At 37.5% G+C, this 21,440-nt stretch overlaps 1 protein-coding gene across 9 annotated transcripts in view; it reads left to right on the forward strand.

Moving 5' to 3' along the window:
* dock4b (dedicator of cytokinesis 4b) overlaps window positions 1-21,440 on the forward strand; it is a 313,423-nt gene that overhangs the window by 209,145 nt on the left and 82,838 nt on the right. For all 9 annotated transcript variants that reach the window (XM_062064466.1, XM_062064465.1, XM_062064473.1 and 6 more), the window contains 8 exons: window positions 11,560-11,694; window positions 12,313-12,411; window positions 16,837-16,931; window positions 17,012-17,087; window positions 17,155-17,255; window positions 17,856-17,914; window positions 20,306-20,454; window positions 20,562-20,647. In XM_062064466.1, the coding sequence (XP_061920450.1) occupies window positions 11,560-11,694; window positions 12,313-12,411; window positions 16,837-16,931; window positions 17,012-17,087; window positions 17,155-17,255; window positions 17,856-17,914; window positions 20,306-20,454; window positions 20,562-20,647 (800 nt within the window). The remainder of the gene's footprint in view (window positions 1-11,559; window positions 11,695-12,312; window positions 12,412-16,836; window positions 16,932-17,011; window positions 17,088-17,154; window positions 17,256-17,855; window positions 17,915-20,305; window positions 20,455-20,561; window positions 20,648-21,440) is intronic.

Here is a 21,440-nt window from a genome sequence, read left to right on the forward strand (position 1 = left end):
GGAGACGTAGGAAGTCAAGGTGAGGTCGGCGGCTAGCGCTCCAACAAAGTCCTCCTGGTTGTGTTGCTGTAGTCCGCTGCTAATACACTGATCCCACCTACAACTGTCTTCTTTGCAGCCTTCATTGTTCATTAAACAAATTGCAAAAGATGTCCAGAATACTTTGGAATTATGAAATGAAAACAGAGCTTTTTGTATAGGATTCTACGGGGTACCATAACTTCTGTTACTCTGACTTCGTCACGCGCATACGTCATCATACCGCGACGTTTCAGCCGGATATTTCCCGGGAAATTTTAAAAGTCACTTGATAAGTTAACCCGGCCGTATTGGCATGTGTTGCAATGTTAAGATTTCATCATTGATATATAAACTATCAGACTGCGTGGTCGCTAGTAGTGGCTCTCAGTAGGCCTTTAAGTGCGCCTTATAGTTGGAATAATATGGTAAATAAATGCAGCTAAACAACCCTGACAGCACTGGACAGAAATAAACGTTTTGCACAGAATGTCATGTTTTCAGGACATCTTGCATGTTGGTTTAGTTTTCATTGTTGTGGAAACTCAAACATGCACAGAAGATCATAAAAAAATAATCGTCTATTTGACTAATCGAGAAAACAATCGCTGACTCGTCAACTGTTAAAATAATCGTTAGTCGCAGCCCGAGCGTCAACCGAGTCTTTGGTGAGAAATGTGGTATGAATGTATATTTTTGTGCATACTGTTAAAAACTGCAAGCTATTGCCACCTCCCCCCTGCAGATTCACAAGTTTATTCACACACTCCCCCCCCCCCCCTTGGAGGACATATTCACACTTGCTGCTATTATTTTCCCTTGCAGTATATGTCAGTTGGTTCTGGACTATTCGGCTCATGGAAACAGGCAAATATGCATATCCCCAAATTTGTCTGGTTTTTTTTTTTTGGTACCGTTTTGTGTGAGCTTGGTGGAGCAGAGGAAGCTGGTGATCCAGAAAGACTCCTGTCTTACCTTACACACACACCATAATAACACTGGTTTGTTGAAGCACAGTACAATCCATCAAGCGGTGCGGCTTCATAGCTTACCAAAGTCCTACTAAAAACATTTTGATGGATTTTTGAGCGCCGTGTGTAATGTTCTATATTTTCAATGGAACATATAACATTTTGGTGTTGTTTACTTGACTCATATTGCAGTCTACTTATGTGTGACTGCCATCTACTGGTCACACTTATCATTACATCATGTACCACAGTAAAATAGCTTCGAAGTAGGTAGGCAAAATCAGAATTATTCCGTACATTAGGCGCACCTTTGAGTTTTGAGAAAATGAAAGGATTTTAAGTGCGCCTTATAGTCTGGAAAAAATATGGTGAGTACAAACAACAGCAATACCAGCACTGGAGAGGAGTCAAAGCCGTCTAAAGTTCGGAGCCTTCTCTAAAACGGTCGTTCACTACATATGCGTTTGTCCATGTTGCTGGCTCGCCATGGTGGGGATCGAAATCGAAAGTTAACTTGGCCTGTGTGTTGCACACTCACATCTGTCCACTCTCTCGTTCCTGGTACCTCTTCTTTCGGATCCTAAACTAGATACAAAGTGTGTGTGTTTGAAAAAAATAATGAATTCATGTTTTGTCCTTGAACATCATGTTCTGCGCATGGGATGAGATCCCATTGACAGTTCACTCTGCCTCAAGGTTAACAAATATTCTCCTTACACTGTCGATACTTGCATAAATCCCCCCGCCCCGGTTAGCATTGCTTTTTGTGACCCCCTACTGAGTGTAGTGTAGCATGTTTAGTCCTTCCTTGTCTTCCAGTGATAAAGCTACTTGGAAGAAACAAGTATCGCCAGCTCCTACGCTAAATTGGGTTGAGTACGCGTTCGTTGTAGTTGTTGCTCCCAGTCTGTGGAACGCTCTCCCTGACCACCTGAGGGCACTTCAGACTGTGGATGCTTTTAAAAAAGGCTTAAAAACCCATCTTTTTAAAAAAAAAAAGCCTTTTATAGATTTTTATAGATATGCATGCTGGTTCTAGATATTGGACTGTTTCTAGTTTTATATTTTATTTATTTTTATTATCTTGTATTATTATTATTATTATTACTATTTTCTTTTTTTTTTTTTAACACTGTGGCACTTTGAGGTTGTTTGCTCAACGCAAAGTGCTTTTTACAAATAAAATCTATTATTATTATTATTATTATTATTATTATTATTATTATTAGTTGGTCGTTGTCAGGTTTGCGGGACACAGAGAGAATGTGTCATCAATAATCGAAATATCTACGGTCAGCCAAATTGATATCATTTAAATTGTCTGTTTACCCTAATGCACGGGTCACCAACCTTTTTGAAAGCAAGAGCTACTTCTTGGGTACTGATTGATGCGAAGGGCTACCAGTTTGATACACACTTAAATAAATTGCCAGAAATAGCCAATTTGCTCAATTTACCTTTAACTCTATGTTATTATTAATAATTAGTAATATTTACACTTAATTGAACGGTTTAAAAGAGGAGAAAACACGAAAAAAATTACAATTAAACTTTGAAACAGTTTATCTTCAATTTCGACTCTTTAAAATTCAAAATTCAACTGGAAAAAAAGAAGAGAAAAACTTAAAAAAATAATTTATGGAACATCATTAGTAATTTTTCCTGATTAAGATTAATTTTAGAATTTTGATGACATGTTTTAAATAGGTTAAAATCCAATCTACACTTTGTTAGAATATATAACAAATTGGACCAAGCTATATTTCTAGCAAAGACAAATCATTATTTCTTCTAGATTTTCCAGAACAAAAATTTTAAAAGAAATTCAAAAGACTTTGAAATAAGATTTAAATTTGATTCTACAGATTTTCTAGATTTGCCAGAATAATGTTTTTGAATTTTAATCATAATAAGTTTGAAGAAATATTTCACAAATATTCTTCGTCGAAAAAACAGAAGCTAAAATGAAAAACTAAATTAAAATGTATTATTCTTTACAATAAAAAAAATAAATTTACTTGAACATTGATTTAAATTGTCAGGAAAGAAGAGGAAGGAATTTAAAAGGTAAAAAGGTATATGTGTTTAAAAATCCTAAAATCATTTTTACGGTTGTATTTTTTCTCTAAAATTGTCTTTCTGAAAGTTATGAGAAGCAAAGTAAAAAAAATAATGAATTTATTTAAACAAGTAAAGACCAAGTCTTTAAAATATTTTCTTGGATTTTCAAATTCTATTTGAGTTTTGTCTCTCTTAGAATTAAAAATGTCGGGCAAAGCCAGACCAGCTTGCTAGTAAATAAATACAATTTAAAAAATAGAGGCAGCTCACTGGTAAGTGCTGCTATTTGAGCTATTTTTAGAACAGGCCGGCGGGCTACTCATCTGGTCCTTACGGGCTACCTGGTGCCCGCGGGCACCGCCTTGGTGACCCCTGCCCTAATGTATAGGTGTTTATGCATTGTAACTCTGCTCCGAATATCCCACACATTACACACTAAAACGTGTGTCATGCATGATTACTAGAGATGTCCAATAATGGATTTTTTGCCGATATTCCGATATTGTCCAACTCTTAATTACCGATTCCGATATCAACAGATACCGATATATACAGTCGTGGAATTAACACATTATTATGCCTAATTTTGTTGGAATTTGGAAGAAACACGCATGCAGAAACACAATGAGGAATCATGCATGTCTAGATCAGGAGTGTCCAAAGATCACTGTTTAACCAGCCAGCGGCACATTTTGAGAATTATATTAAAAAATTAAACATAAAAAAGTGGAATAAAAGAGCAAACAGGTCAAATGTAACGAAGAAAGTTAACACTCCTTTAAAAATGTAATTTCTCAAGAAATAATAATGAATCAAAATCAAGGTTGTTATGAATTATTGACCTATTCAAGACTCCAATGACTTCACATCAAACATTCCACTTGGAAGTATTTCTTAGGGAAAGTATTGCATATTTTGTATGTTGGCCATATAAAATTGATATTTTCTTTGACATAAAGGGGATAAAACAAACAAACAAAAGACAATAAAAAATTAAAGCTGCAAGCAGCGTTGGTCGGGTCCGCATTTTGGCTGGTGCTAGTCCTAGGTGTCCCAATACTTTTGTCCAGTGGTAGTCCTGAGTGAGACCTACATAGAGGTTTTTGTTTCATGTCTCTACGATATTCGTACTGGGAGTTAGAGGGAGTTGTGTCTGTGTTTTTTTCCTAGGTGCTGCGGCACAGTGGTTCTTTTCTTTGAAGGCTCGTAAAATCAAAACCGTAGCACTTATTACAACGCTTTCGCCAACTTTTAATCAGAAGGGTTCAATCTCTCTCCTGTAGTAGTTTGAAGCCAAAATGACAAACGCGCTCAGAGGGGATAATGTTTGATGTTTGGTGACCGCTTTTTTAAAAAAAATTGTTTTGAAGTGGGGATATCAAACTTCCTGTTGATTTTTGCTGAAGGATGTCAACCTATGAAATGTAGATCTAAGTGAGACCTACGTAGAGGTTTTTGTTTCATGTCTCTAAAAACAAGCAGTTTTGTCTGTGTTTTCCACTGAGAAGCAGTTTTGTCTCTGTTTTATTCAAAAATTGCACTAGAGCGCAATTTTGAGTTTTGGGGTTCGTTTTTTTTTTAAATCGCAATTTCCACCAGGCCCGATGTGTGTAAAAAGTTTGGTGAGTTTTGAAGTCTTTTAAGAGGGTCAAATTACAGTTCAAAGAGGCAAAAATGAGTGTTTTTAGTCCTTTTTTGTGTTGAAGGGGAAATTGCCAACTTCCTGTTGGTTTTTGCCCGAGGATGTGAAATTATGAATTGTAGGTCTAAGTGAGACCTACATACAGGTTTTTGTTTCATGTCTCTACGACCTTCCTAGTGGGAGTTACAGGCAGTTTGTTTTTGTTTTTTTCCTAGGGTGCGCTAGAGCGCAATTTTGATTTTTGGGGTTTGTTTTTTTTACTAAAGTGTGCTGTCACAGTTTTTCTATGTGTGTATAAAATTTGGTGAGTTTCGAAGCATGTTAAGGGGGGCAAAGTAGTGCGCAAAGCTGCGGAATAATAATAAACCTTACAATTTCAATAGGTTCCTTTGTACCTGTACAAAGGACTCCCACAGTTTGAAGCCGAAACGACAAACGCCCTCGGAGGAGATAACGTTTGATGTTTGGTGACCGGTTGTAACAAAAAATTTATTTTGAAGGAGGAATAGCAAACTTCCTGTTGATTTTTGGTGAAGGATGTCCAGCTATGAAATGTAGGTCTAGGTGAGACCTACATAGAGGTATTTGTTTCATGTCTCTAAGACGTTCCTACCGGAAGTTACAAGCAGTTTTGTCTGAGTTTTCCTCTGAGGAGCAGTTTTTTCTCTGTTTTCTTCAAAAATTATGTAGAGCACAATTTTGAGTTTTGGGGTTCGGTTTTTTTTTTTAGATCGCAATTTCCAACTGTCCCATATTGCATATTTTGTATGTTGGCCATATAAAATTTATATTTTCTTTGATATAAAGGGGATTAAACAAACAAACAAAAAACATTAAAAAATAATAACAATAAAAAAATTTAATTGACGGATGGATCTGAAGGTAATCTAGAGATGTATGCATTAAAAGTCAAAGCAAATAAATAAAATAGAGATGTCCGATAATGGGTTTTTTGCCGATATCCCGATATTGTCCAACTCTTAATTACCGAATCCGATATCAACCGATACCGATATATACAGTGGTGAAATTAACACATTATTATTCCTAATTTTGTTGTGATGCCCCGCTGGATGCATTAAACAATGTAACAAGGTTTTCCAAAATAAATCAACTCAAGTTATGGAAAAAAATGCCAACATGGCACTGCCATATTTATTATTGAAGTCACAAAAGTGCATTCTTTTTTTGAACATGCCTCAAAACAGCAGCTTGGAATTTGGGACATGCTCTCCCTGAGAGAGCATGAGGAGGTTGAAGTGGGCGGGGTTGAGGTGGGTGGGTTAGGGGGTAGCGGGGGGGGTGTATATTGTAGAGTCCCGGAAGAGTTAGTGCTGCAAGGGGTTCTGGGTATTTGTTCTGTTGTGTTACGGTGCGGATGTTCTCCCGAAATGCGTTTGTCATTCTTGTTTGGTGTGGGTTCACAGTGTGGCGCATATTTGTAACAGTGTTAAAGTTGTTTATGCGGCTACCCTCAGTGTGACCTGTATGGCTGTTGAGCAAGTATGCTTTGCATTCACTTGTGTGTGTGAAAAGTCGTAGATATTATGTGACTGGGCTGGCACGCAAAGGAAGTGCATTTAAGGTTTATTGGCGCTCTGTAAAGAGTCATACATTTTACTTTTTGAAACCGATACCGATAACTTCCGATATTACATTTTAAAGCATTTATCGGCCGATAATATCGGCAGTCCGATATTATCGGACATCAATCAATCAATCAATGTTTATTTATATAGCCCTAAATCACAAGTGTCTCAAAGGGCTGTACAAGCCACAACGACATCCTCGGTACAGAGCCCACATCTCTAATGATTACTTAGGGAAGGGGTGTCCAAACTTTTTCCACCAAAGGTCGTTTACTGAAAAATTAAAGAATGCGGGGGTGGGCCGGCCCTTTGGTACATTTTGTACAAAATAGATCCTAAAACCAATTAAATGTAGATCAATATATGTTATTTTATTTATTTTTTCAAATATTGTCATCTCTGCTGTTGTGACCAAAGTGAATAAATAAACAAGATTATATTTGCGTATTAGTTACAGATACAAAATCCCCAAGGCGGAAGCGTATTAGAAAATATCCAGTAACAAGCGTGTCCGCATCACTCAACCTACTGCTTAATGCTTTCCTCTGCTTTCTGATTGGCTAACATGCATTTAGACACAATAATTACACTAATAATTAGGCTGAGACTTAGACAAACTTTATTGATCCACAAGGGAAATTGTTCCACACTCAGTTACAAAGGATGGAAAGGATAAGGATGATGGAAAGGATAATGCACACAAGGGCACAAAAAGAGGGCGAAAACAAAAGGTATAAAGTAAACAAAAATGTACCATAGTAACAATATAACATATATGTAATATTTACATATTATATATACAGTTTTTAATATATAATGATACAATATATTATTATATTATATTATATTTGTATATAATATGTACAATATATAACAAATCCCAATTACCGTGCACAATATTACAGTATATGTAACAGCTGCAGCAAAAAAATAAATAAATAAATGAATAAAATAATGACACATGTTGTCTTTTATCATAATAGTTTTGCTGTTAATTGTAACCATCATTCACTGTAGGATGCATTATCAACCCTGCAGTATGACTTACAAAATAAAACCTAGGGCGCGCCATAGTATTGCAACCGCCCCGTCAACAGATAAAACATCTCGGAAGAGCACCACTGCCGAGTTTAAGGGTGCACCAGTGAATAACGGCCATCATAACGGGGAGGAAAGTCACATTAAAGCTGCAGGAATTCCAGCAACTTCCCCGGCAACGGCAGCTTTTATTTTGTGCAGCGGTCACGGTCAGTTTGCCGTGTCACGGCGATACACCGTGCACTTCACTAATGAGGCCCATCAGTTTTAAGCAAGTAGGCACGCAGTGAAGGACACACACACACACACACACACACACACACACACACACACACACACACACACACACACACACACACACACACACACACACACACACAGGCAGCAGATCTAAAGAGATGCGACAGCGGTGACAGCCAATGTGGCAGCCTGCAGCTCCTTCTCATTATCGCTCTGTCCAAAACCTGTCACTGCACACACACACACACACACACACATATATATAAATGTGTGTGTGTGTGTGTGTGTGTGTGTACGTGTATACACAGTGGGTATAGAAAGTATTCAGATCCCTTTAAAGGCCTACTGAAATGATTTTTTTTTATTTAAACGGGAATAGCAGATCCATTCTATGTGTCATACTTGATCATTTCGCGATATTGCCATATTTTTGCTGAAAGGATTTAGTAGAGAAAATCGACGATAAAGTTCGCAACTTTTGCTCGCTGATAAAAAAAAAGCCTTGCCTGTAGCGGAAGTAGCGTGACGTCACAGGAGCTAGTATTCCTCACAATTCCCCGTTGTTTACAATGGAGCGAGAGAGATTTGGACCGAGAAAGTGACGATTACCCCATTATTTTGAGCGAGGATGAAAGATTTGTAGATGAGGAACGTTACAGTGAAGGACTTGAGAGGCAGCGATGGACGTATCTTTTTTCGCTCTGACCGTAACTTAGGTACAAGCTGGCTCATTGGATTCCACACTCTCCTTTTTCTATTGTGGATCACAGATTTGTATTTCAAACCACCTGGGATACTATATCCTCTTGAAAATGAGAGTCGAGAACGCGAAATGGACATTCAGTGCCTTTTATCTCCACGACAATACATCGGCGAAATGCTTTAGCTACGAGCTAACGTGATAGCATCGTGCTTTAACTGCATATAGAAACAAAAAAATAAACCCCTGACTGGAAGGATAGATAGAAAATCAACAATACTATTAAACCGTGGACATGTAAATACACGGTTAATGCTTTCCAGGCTGGCGAAGGTTAACAATGCTGTGCTAACAACGCCATTGAAGCTAACTTAGCAATCGGACTGCACAGAGCTATGCTAAAAACATTAGCTCTCCACCTACGCCAGCCAGCCCTCATTTGCTCATCAACACCCGTGCTCACCTGCGTTCCAGCGATCGGCAGAAGGACGAAGGACTTCACCCGATGCGTTTGGCGGCCCGGAGACGTAGGAAGTCAAGGTGAAGTCGGCGGCTAGCGCGGCTAGCGCGGCTAGCGCGGCTAGCGCGGCTAGCGCGGCTAGCGCTCCAACAAAGTCCTCCTGGTTGTGTTGCTGTAGTCCGTTGCTAATACACTGATCCCACCTACAACTGTCTTCTTTGCAGCCTTCATTGTGCATTAAAAAAATTGCAAAAGATGTCCAGAATACTGTGGAATTATGAAATGAAAACAGAGCTTTTTGTATAGGATTCTACGGGGTACCATAACTTCCGTTACTCGGACTTCGTCACACGCATACGTCATCATACCGCGATGTTTCAGCCGGATATTTCCCGGGAATTTTAAAATGTCACTTTATAAGTTAACCCGGCCGTATTGGCATGTGTTGCAATGTTAAGATTTCGCTAGTAGTGGCTTTCAGTAGGCCTTTAAATATTTCACTCTTTGGTTCATTGCAGCCATTTGCTAAATTCAAAAATGTCTATTTTATTTCTCATGAGTGTACACTCACAACCCCATATTGAGAGAAAAAAAACAGAAATTTAGAATCTTTTGCAAATGTATTAAAAATAAAAATTCAGTATTTAGATCCTTTGGCAGCGATTACAGTCTCAAGTCTTGTTGAATACGATGCCACAAACTTGGCACACCTATCTTTGGGCAGTTTCTCCCATTCCTCTTTGCAGAACCTCTCAAGCAACATCAGGTTGGATGGGAAGCATTGGATGTCTCTGTACATTGCTGCATTCATATTTCCCTCTATCCTGACTAGTCTGCTAGTTCCTGCAGCTGAAAAACACCCCCACAGCATGATGCTGCCACCACCATGCTTCACTGTAGGGATGGTATTGACCTGGTGATGAGCGGGGCCTGGTTTCCTCCAAACATGACTTTTTACGAAGAAATGGCTTCCGCCTGGCCACTCTACCACACAGGCCTGATGGGTGGATTGTTGCAGAGATGGTTGTCCTTCTGGAAGGTTCTCCTCTCTCCACAGAGGAATGCTGTAGCTCTGACAGAGTGACCATGGTCTTGGTCACCTCCCTGACTAGACTTAGATGAATGCAGCAATGTACAGAGACATACTGGATGGAAACCAACACTTCCCATCCATGTTTTTTTGTAATACATTTGCAAAAATGTCTACATTTCTGTTTTTTTCTGTTAAAATGGGTTGCTGAGTGTACATGAATGAGCTGCAATGTAACAGATAGAAACATTTAAAGAGGTCTGAGTTCCGAACCCACTGTATGTGTGTATATATATATTTATATATATATACACACTACCGTTCAAAAGTTTGGGGTCACATTGAAATGTCCTTATTTTTGAAGGAAAAGCACTGTACTTTTCAATGAAGAAAACTTTAAACTAGTCTTAACTTGAAAGAAATACACTCTATACATTGCTAATGTGGTAAATGACTATTCTAGCTGCAAATGTCTGCTTTTTGGTGCAATATCTACATAGGTGTATAGAGGCCCATTTCCAGCAACTATCACTCCAGTGTTCTAATGGTACAATGTGTTTGCTCCTTGGCTCAGAAGGCTAATTGATGATTAGAAAACCCTCGTGCAATCATGTTCACACATCTGAAAACACTTTAGCTCGTTACAGAAGCTACAAAACGGACCTTCCTTTGAGCCGATTGAGTTTCTGGAGCATCACATTTGTGGGGTCGATTAAACGCTCAAAATGGCCAGAAAAAGAGAACTTTCATCTGAAACTCGACAGTCTATTCTTGTTCTTAGAAATGAAGGCTATTCCACAAAATTGTTTGGGTGACCCCAAACTTTTGAACGGTAGTGTATATATGTATATATATTACTAATACTTCAATAAAATCCCCTGAAGAGCAGGGAAACCTGCGAAACAGGCTTGTAGGGATGACACAGCCTCTGTGTTTTTTTCCTGACCTAAAGTATTTATGTGTGTATATATATATATATATATATATATATATATATATATATATATGTATATATATATGTATATGTATATATATATATATATATATATGTATATGTATATATATATATATATATATATGTATATGTATATATATATATATATATATATATGTATATATATATGTATATGTATATATATATATATATGTATATGTATATATATATATATATATATGTATATATATATATGTATATGTATATATATATATATATATGTATATGTATATATATATATATATGTATATATATATATATATATGTATATGTATATATATATATATATGTATATATATATATGTATATGTATATATATATATATATATATATATATATATATGTATATATATATATATATGTGACATATATACACATACATATGTATGGATATATATATATATATATATATATATATATATATATATATATATATATATATATATATATATATATATATATATATATATATATATATATATATATATATATATATATATATATATATATATATATATATATATATATATATATATATATATATATATATATATATATATATACATATGAAGTGTTCGGACCCCGAGACATGGTTTTCACACGAAGACAAATTTGGCATTTGGCTCAGTCTATAAGTCTGCAACTGGAAACGTTGGCAAAGAGAAGGCTGCGTACATCAAAGTTCCACTCTATATATTAAGCAGTATTTGGAACCATATTTTCAAAACCATTTTTTAATGTAATTTTTTTTTTTTTTCAAATACGGAAATACTCACATTTTCTCCAAAATACTGACCTCGGTGCTTTGCTTCACAGGAGCCAATCATCTCAGAGGAGGTGGACCTGATCGTGGAAAGCCTGCTGGGAGTGTTGCTCAGGACCATCCTGGAAATCAGCAACCGACCGCAGCCTGCTGGGCCGGCTATGAGACTGCAGTTCCAGGATGTCACTGTATGTGTGTGTGTGTGTGTGTGTGTGTGTGTGTGTGTGTGTGTGTGTGTGTGTGTGTGTGTGTGTGTGTGTGTGTGTGTGTGTGTGTGTGTGTGTGTGTGTGTGTGTGTGTGTGTGTGTGTGTGTGTGTGTGTGTGTGTGTGTGTGTGTGTGTGTGTGCGTCCAAATTGTTTTGGGCTTTGGCAAGTAATTATAGATTTTGAATGGAATTGTAGCTCTGGCGACTATAATTGCACCAACACCGTTAACGGGAAGGGCAGTAATTAAGATTTATACTGGGACACACACACACTCGGGGGCTTGTGATGAGTATCCTCATTGCCACGCCCTGAAGGATACGCGAGGGGGGAGGGAGGGAGGGAATTAAGCGGGTTACAATGTCTCCACATATCTTGCAGCTGTCCAATAAAGTTAATTAAGGGCAAACATTTAAGACACTTCATTTCCTTTGGGCGAGTGTGCAAGCGGAAACACGACGAGTCTGCACAAATGGAATATGATGTCTGCGTTTGATGACGATGCTTTTGTTGTGTGTGTGTGTGTGTGTGTGTGTGTGTGTGTGTGTGTGTGTGTGTGTGTGTGTGTGTGTGTGTGTGTGTGTGTGTTCCGTGCTGGCAGGGGGAGTTTGTGGCATGTTTGCTGGCGCTGCTGCGACAGATGACTGACAGACACTACCAGCAGCTGCTGCAGGCGTTTGGCAGCAAAGACGACCTGAGGGTACGACCACTCACTCACTCCTCCTCCTCCTCGTCACCAATAGTATTTTGGTTGACCGCGTTATTGTGCATCACCAATACACGGCACCTCAACTTGAGAGTGTTTCGACATAAGAGCTATTTGTCATGTTTTAAGTTGCAAGTAAACATTTGAGGTAGAAGTAGGGATGATGTTTGATAAGGAATTATCGGGTTCGAGCCTATTATCGAATCCTCTTATCGAACCGATTCCTTATCGATTCTCTTATCGAGTCCAGATAGGTTGTTGTATATGGGAAAAAACACACAATATTTGGTTTAACAAAAGCTCACTTTTATTATATAATAAAAAAAATAAAATCTAATAAATAAATAAATATTGACTGTTACCCACCTAAAAAAATAAAATAAAATAAATAAATATTGACTGTTGTTACCCAAAGTATATTAAGTGGGATTTTTCAGAGAAACAAATATATACAGTAACACAAAAACAAGCTGTCTCTGTGATCACTATAGGTGTATAAATAATAATATAGTGTTAAATAAAATCAGTCCCTTGGGCACAAAACTGAAAATAATACAGCTCTCCAAAAAGTGCACTTCTGCTGCTATTGGAACATAACTGTTTGTTATGATGCTTTGACATTTTTGCACTTTATTTCTTTATTGAAAGAACATTCTATGAAGAGAAAAGTTGTTTGCAAATGTGGTTACAATGCTAATAAACGAAAAGTTAAAGCTAAAAAAAGAAATACACTTTATTGAGTTAACATTATTTCTTTATGGGGGAAAGATGTTATGAGCTAGGGAATATAACAACTACACTACCCAGCATGCAACGGGAGTTACGAGCATGCGCGGTAGCCCCGAAAAGTGTTGCATGTTGCCACGCTGTGAAAGTAAACGTCAAGAACTCAGCCAACACGCCTCGTCTGCATTATTTATAATTAGACAGACAACACATCTACAGTGTGATTTTGTTTTGTTTACAAGGAAAGAAAAACAAAAGTTAAAAAAGGGAGATGTGTTGTATATATATGTATGTGCTGCGGTTGTTTTAAGAACGTTGCGACAGCTGCCGTAAAGGAGGTGCGTTGCTAGCCTGGTTGCTATGTTTCCGGTTGGTGGTAAAAGTGTCCGTCATGTGTTTTACCCTGCTCAAATCTCTCAGTAAAGTTATTCGATGGATTATAGCTTTTGTTTTGAACTTTATTACACCTTGGAGCGCTTTTTCCCGTCCATTTTTTTTCCTGCTTTCGCTATCTGCGCCTAATGACTGAGCTACGTGACGTCATTTATTGTGATGTCCCACGGAGCATTTCTGGTCGGGACGGGATTCGAATAAAGAATCAACTCTTTTCCTTTACTATAGTGGTCTCGATAACGGGTACCGGTTCTCAAAAAGGGATTCGAGTCCGAGGACTCGGTTCTTTTCTTATCAAACAACCGGGAAAACCGGTTTCGAGTATCATCCCTAGGTAGAAGTAGGGATGATGTTTGATAAGAAATGATCGAGATCGAGCCCATTATCGAATCCTCTTATCGAACCGATTCCTTATCGATTCTCTTATCGAATTCAGATAGGTTGTTGTATATGGAAAAAAACACAATATTTGGTTTAACAAAAGCTCACTTTTATATTACAAGAAAATTTTTTAATTAAATAAATAAATAAATATTGACTTTTGTTACCCCCCTAAAAAAATAAAAATAAAATAAATAAATATTGACTGTTGTTACCCAAAGTATATTAAGTGGGATTTTTCCGAAAAACTAATATATACAGTAACACAAAAACAACCTGTCTCTGTGATCACTATAGGTGTATAAATAATAATATAGTGTTAAAGGCCTACTGAAATGAATTTTTTTTATTTAAACGGGGATAGCAGATCCATTCTATGTGTCATACTTGATCATTTTGCGATATTGCCATATTTTTGCTGAAAGGATTTAGTAGAGAACATCGACGATAAAGTTCGCAACTTTTGCTCGCTGATAAAAAAAAGCCTTGCCTGTACCGGAAGTAGCGTGACGTCACAGGTTGAAAGGCTCCTCACATTTCCCCATTGTTTACACCAGCAGCGAGAGCGATTCGGACCGAGAAAGCGACAATTACCCCATTAATTTGAGCCAGGATGAAAGATTCGTGGATGAGGAACGTGGGAGTGAAGGACTAGAGTGCAGTGCAGGACGTATCTTTTTTCGCTGTGACCGTAACTTAGGTACAAGCTGGCTCATTGGATTCCACACTTTCCCCTTTTTCTATTGTGAAACACGGATTTGTATTTTAAACCACCTCAGATACTATATCCTCTTGAAAATGAGAGTCGAGAACACGAAATGGACATTCACAGTGACTTTTATCTCCACGACAATACATCGGTGAAGCACTTTAGCTACGGAGCTAACGTGATAGCATCGTGCTTAAATGCAGATAGAAACAAAAGAAATAAGCCCCTGACTGGAAGGATGGACAGAAGATCAACAATACTACTATCAGGAGACACCGAACCAAACACTGGACCTGTAACCACACGGTTGATGCTGTGCCGCCTATATATATATATACATACACTACCGTTCAAAAGTTTGGGGTCACATTAAAATGTCCTTATTTTTCAATGAAGATAACTTTAAACTAGTCTTAACTTGAAAGAAATACACTCTATACATTGCTAATGTGGTAAATGACTATTCTAGCTGCAAATGTCTGCTTTTTGGTGCAATATCTACATAGGTGTATAGAGGCCCATTTCCAGCAACTATCACTCCAGTGTTCTAATGGTACAATGTGTTTGCTCATTGGCTCAGAAGGCTAATTGATGATTAGAAAACCCTTGTGCAATCATGTTCACACATCTGAAAACACTTTAGCTCGTTACAGAAGCTACAAAACTGACCTTCCTTTGAGCAGATTGAGTTTCTGGAGCATCACATTTGTGGGGTCAATTAAACGCTCAAAATGGCCAGAAAAAGAGAACTTTCATCTGAAACGCGACAGTCTATTCTTGTTCTTAGAAATGAAGGCTATTCCACAAAATTGTTTGGGTGACCCCAAACTTTTGAACGGTAGTGTATATATATATATATATATATATATATATATGTTTGGACACACCTTCTCCTCATTCAATGTGTTTTCTTTATTTTCATGACTATTTACATTGTAGATTGTCACATCAAAACTATGAATGCACACATGTGGAGTTATGTACTTAACAAAAAAAAGGTGAAATAACTGGAAATATGTTTTATATTCTAGTTGCTTCAAAATAGCCACCCTTTGCTCCGATTACTGCTTTGCACACTCTTGGCATTCTCTCGATGAGCTTCAAGCACACCTGTGAAGTGAAAACCATTTCAGGTGACTACCCCTTTAAGCTCATCGAGAGAATGCCAAGAGTGTGCAAAAAAGTAATTTCAAATTTTTTTTGTCAAGTACATAACTCCACGTGTGTTCATTCATAGTTTCGATGCCTTCAGAGACAATCTTTTTCATTTCATTTTCATTTTCATGTTTATTTCGAATATGTAGACAAAACAAAAACAACACATTTTGAAAAAACAAAAACAAAAAAGCCATTCAAGAATGAATAACAAAAACAATAATAATAATAATAATAATAATAGTAATAATAAAAAGCAAAAGAAACAAATGAAAATAAACATTTAATGTAAACATATCCGAAAAGGAGTGAGAAGAAGTAAAAACGTATGTACTCCCACCCCTCTTATTACTTACTGTATGTTTAATAATAATAATAATAATAGTATATAAAAATGTTATGTCATATAAATACATATACATATATAAGTATGTACACATATATACATATATATATATGTATATATATATATATATATATATATATATATATATATATATATATATATATATATATATATATATATATATACATACATACATGCACATCCACAACACACATTTAACAAGTAACTATGAATGTGACACAACAGTCACAATGTAAATAGTCATGACAATAAAGAAAATGCATTGAATGAGGAAAAGGTGTGTCCAAACTTTTGGCCTGTACTGTAGATTGTTGTTGATTATTTTACCGTAACTCAACAACATCAAAAAACAACACCTTGGAAAACATCGCCTTTAACAGCTGCGGCTGTAGGCAACCTCCCGCCTCCACAGGATGGCAGTAGTTTCATTGAAGTATCATAAGTGGTTGGAATCCAGAGTCTTCATTTACCTTGGCATGTTGCCACTCTTCCGTACCGTTGTTTGCATTCACCTCACAAGCGCTGACTCTGCAGTTTTTTCCCTCACTTCTGTCACTCCATCGGTTCAATATCCTTGTTAATACGCGGCCATGTGGTCAAAGAAAGCCGGGTGTTTCTTTCCGCTTTCTCATGCACTCTAAATCATCATTCAAGTTCCAATAATGACGTTTTGTTGTCCTTCATCCAGGACTTCCTCCTTCAGATCTTTACCGTCTTCAGGATCCTTATCCGGCCTGAGATGTTCCCTAAAGACTGGACCGTCATGCGGCTGGTCACCAACAAGTAAGGCGCACTGCCCCCCCACCCCCCTGGTGGCCGCCTGGGTTATTGCAGGGCTCTAATGGCAAAATGTCTTCCGTCAGCGTCATCATCACCACCGTCCTCTACCTCTCTGACGCCTTGAGGAAAAACTTCCTCAATGACAAGTTTGACTATAAGGTAGTGGGGAGATGATTTCAAAATAAAAGCAGGGGAACTGTAGTGTGAATTGTGGTGTGTTTTGCAGGTGTGGGATTCCTACTTCTACCTGTCTGTGTTGTTCATCAACCAGCCCTGCCTTCAGCTGGAGTCTTTCGCTCCCTCCAAGAGGAAGAAAATTCTGGAGAAGTAAGTTCAGGAAGCTCTGCTTTTCCCCTACTCCTTTTCGGACATGTTTAATTTTGTAAATGGACGCACTTGAATATAACTTTGTTAAGCTTGATCAAAACAAAATGGACTAAGGGTGTCCAAATTGCAACCCAGGGGCCAATTTTGGCCCACAGCTTGTTTTTTTGTTGATCCTAAAAACACAAATTCAATATTATTTTTTTAAATGTGTTATTGTTGATGCTGTCAAACGATTAAAATCATATATTTCACTTAATGTATTATTTATCCACAGTACAGGCCAAAGGTTTGGACACACCTTCTCATACAATGTGTTTTCTTTATTTCCATGACTATTTACATTGTACACTGCAAAAACTGAAATCTAGGTAAGATTAAATATCTCAAATAAAGGTGATATTTGCTTATTTTCTGTCTGATAAGATAATTCTTCTCACTAAGCAGACACCCCTGCTTTAGATACTTTGACAAAAAAGCCACTAGCCACAAATCTAGTGGAAACTTTAGGAGAGTGTGAACTGAAAGAAGTATCGCTCTTCTCAACGAGCACTAATAGACTGCAGTCCTGTGTCATTGCTGGAATGTTCTTCTGCCCTGCAGGTATGGAGACATGAGGGTGATGATGGGCTGCGAGATCTTCAGCATGTGGCAGAATTTAGGTGAGGGGTGTATTCTATATATGTAACTAGATGAGGCCATTCCTGAAGGAATTGTGTGTGAATGCTCCAATGCTGAAGTTGAACTGAAATCCTGGAATTTTTTAAAAATTGTTGAAGTAAAGCACGCAATTCCCAAACAGGCTGAATATTTTGAAGTTGGAACGGTTTGAATCAGATGAAAAATGTGGGAGTTGTGGAACTTTGAAGAATGTCCCATTGATTTCAATGGGAATTTCCCCAAAATTTGGGAATTTTCGAAATAGTGGGAATTTTTTTGAAAATGGTAAATTAAATGGTCTGCATAAGTTGATATGGTTGGTGTTTGAATTTTTCAAACCGGTCGAGAAATGTTGAAGTAGTAACATGATGAATTGAGAAATGGTATTATGGAATTCCTGAACATTTCAGGGAAAAACCGGGAATTTTTCCAGTTCAAAAAACAACTTTGTTTTTTGTCCTGATTAGGAGGAATGTTTTGACGGTGGAACGGTTGAAATGTGTTTTGAAAAAAGTGGAAGGAGTAGTCGCCAGAAAAAAGGGTGGAAATAGGTCTTTGGAAAAACAGGAATTTTGGAAAATTCGGGAATTGTTTTGAACTTGGACACAAGGTAGTTTAAAATTGTGTTGAAGGTGGAATGGTTTGAATTGGTTGAAAAATGTGGAAATGGTGGAAGTTTGAAAAATGGCCAATTCATTTTGAATGGGAAAAATGTCCCGGAAAACCTGGAATTCTGGGAAATCTGAGAATTTTTGGAATTTTGTCAAGGGAAAACCTGTGATTCCCGAATAGGCTGAACAGTTTGAAGTTGGAACGGTTTGAATCGGGTGAAAAATGTGAAAGGTAGAGCGCGCCAAAATCTGGAGAAGAAGAAGTTGAAGAAGTTGAATTAATAGATTAATTTTGGTGTAGAAAACCATATGTGGAGCATATGATTTCAATGGAAATTTCCCCAAAATTTGGGAATTTTTGGAAAAGTGGGCAATTTTTTTGAAAATGGTAAATTAAATGGTCTGCATAAGTTGAAATGGTTGGTGTTTGAATTTTTCAAACCGGTCGAGAAATGTTGAAGTAGTAACATGTTGAATTGAGAAATGGTATTATGGAATTCCTGAACATTTCAGGGAAAAACAGGGAATTTTTCCAGTTCAAAAAGCAAGTTCGTTTTTTGTCCTGATTAAGAGGAATGTTTTGACGGTGGAACGGTTGAAATGCGTTGAAACGTGGAAGGAGTAGTCGCCAGAAAAAAGGGTGGAAATAGGGCTTTGGAAAACCAAGAATTCTGGAAAATTCTGGAATTTTATAAAACTTGGAACAAAGGTAATTTAAATTTCCAGGATAGTGGAATGTGTTGAAGGTGGAATGGTTTGAATCAGTTGAAAAATGTGGAAATGGTGGAAGTTTGAAAAATGGCCAATTCATTTTGAATGGGAAAAATGTCCCGGAAAACCTGGAATTCTGGGAAATCTGGGAATTTTTGGAATTTTTTCAAGGGAAAACCCGTGATTCCCGAATAGGCTGAACAGTTTGAAGTTGGTACGGTTTGAATCGGGTGAAAAATGTGGAAGGTAGAGCGCGCCAAAATCTGGAGAAGAAGAAGTTGAATAAATAGATTAATTTTGGTGTAGAAAACCATATGTGGAGCATATGATTTCAATGGGAATTTCCCCAAAATTTGGGAATTTTCGGAATAGTGGGAATTTTTTTGAAAATGGTAAATTAAATGGTCTGCATGAGTTGAAATGGTTGGTATTTGAATTTTTCAAACCGGTCGAGAAATGTTGAAGTAGTAACATGTTGATTTGAGAAATGGTATTATGGAATTCCTGAACATTTCAGGGAAAAACTGAGAATTTTTCCAGTTCAAAAAACAACTTTGTTTTTTGTCCTGATTAGGAGGAATGTTTTGACGGTGGAACGGTTGAAATGCGTTGAAACATGTGGAAGGAGTAGTCGCCAGGAAAAAGGGTGGAAATAGGGCTTTGGAAAACCAGGAATTATGGAAAATTCTGGAATTTTTTAAAACTTGGAACAAAGGTAATTTAAATTTCCAGGATAGTGGAATGTGTTGAAGGTGGAATGGTTTGAATCAGTTGAAAAATGTGGAAATGGTGGAAGTTTGAAAAATGGCCAATTCATTTTGAATGGGAAAAATGTCCCGGAAAACCTGGAATTCTGGGAAATCTGGGAATTTTTTCAAGGGAAAGCCCGCGATTCCCGAATAGGCTGAACAGTTTGAAGTTGGAACGGTTTGAATCGGGTGAAAAATGTGGATGGTAGAGAATCCGGAGAAGAAGAAGTTGAATAAATAGATGCATTTTGGTGCAGAAAAGCATATTGTTATTGTGTGAATGCTTTGGAGCATTCACACAATAACAAGGATTCTCCTCCAGGGGAGCACAAGTTGAACTTCATCCCGGCGATGATCGGCCCCTTCCTGGAGGTGACGCTGGTGCCGCAGCCCGACCTGAGGAACGTGATGATCCCCATCTTCCACGACATGATGGACTGGGAGCAGAGACGCAGCGGCAACTTTAAGCAGGTGAGCCACCGCCCCCCCACCCCCACCACCACCCCCACCCCCGCCCGGAACGGGACAGGAACGAAGCACTTTGTGTGTCTCAGAAGGCAGGTTTGTGTTTGACACAGGTGGAGGCCAAGCTGATCGACAAGCTGGACAGCCTGATGTCTGACGGCAAGGGAGACGAGACGTACCGGGAGCTCTTCAACAGCATGTGAGTTTCACCAAAACAGGACATGAAAAAGCATGTTGGGCCTTTTTTTCTTCCACTAGAGGGCGCAAATGGGTTGTTGTTTTTTTAAGGTACCATTTGTTCAACAGTTTGAGTAAGCCTCTCTGAGACCCCACATAATGGTGTGTCTGTAGCTTTAATGCTAATGAGCTGTGTTTGTCCACGCCCACAACACCATTTTTTAACGGCCAATGGCACATTTTAAAAATATGAATTAAAAAAAACGGTAACACTTTAGTATGGAGAACATATTCTAAGTAACAAAGACATAATTTAGAGTTATTTGGACACTAAGGGAACATATAAGGATTAGGGTTAATAATTCTGAGGTTATTGAGGGAAGACTCTTAGTTAATGGCTTACTGGTTGTATAACAAGGCCATGCAGAAGAAGGCATTAATAAGTACTTAATAATGACTAATTAACAGCCAATATGTTACTAATTTGCATGTTAATAAGCACTAATTAATGGTGAATATATTCCCCATACTAAAGTGTTACCTAAACAAATAAAATGTCTCTAATAATAAACACAAAGCTGCCATGCAGGCTGTTTTTTTTCCCCCTTAAAGTTGTCATTGCCCAAAATATAATAATGAATCAAAATCAATGTTGTTATAAATTATAGAATTGTTTTAAGACTCCCAATTAGTTCACATCAAATATTCCACCTTGAAATATTTTGGGGGCAAAATATTGCATATTTTGTGTGATTGCCAAGTAAATAATTCAGTTTTATTTGACAAAAATGGGCATGAAGCAAACAACAACAAAA

Source organism: Entelurus aequoreus, linkage group LG12, assembly GCF_033978785.1.
Source record: "Entelurus aequoreus isolate RoL-2023_Sb linkage group LG12, RoL_Eaeq_v1.1, whole genome shotgun sequence".
In the NCBI taxonomy this organism is placed as follows: domain Eukaryota; kingdom Metazoa; phylum Chordata; class Actinopteri; order Syngnathiformes; family Syngnathidae; genus Entelurus; species Entelurus aequoreus.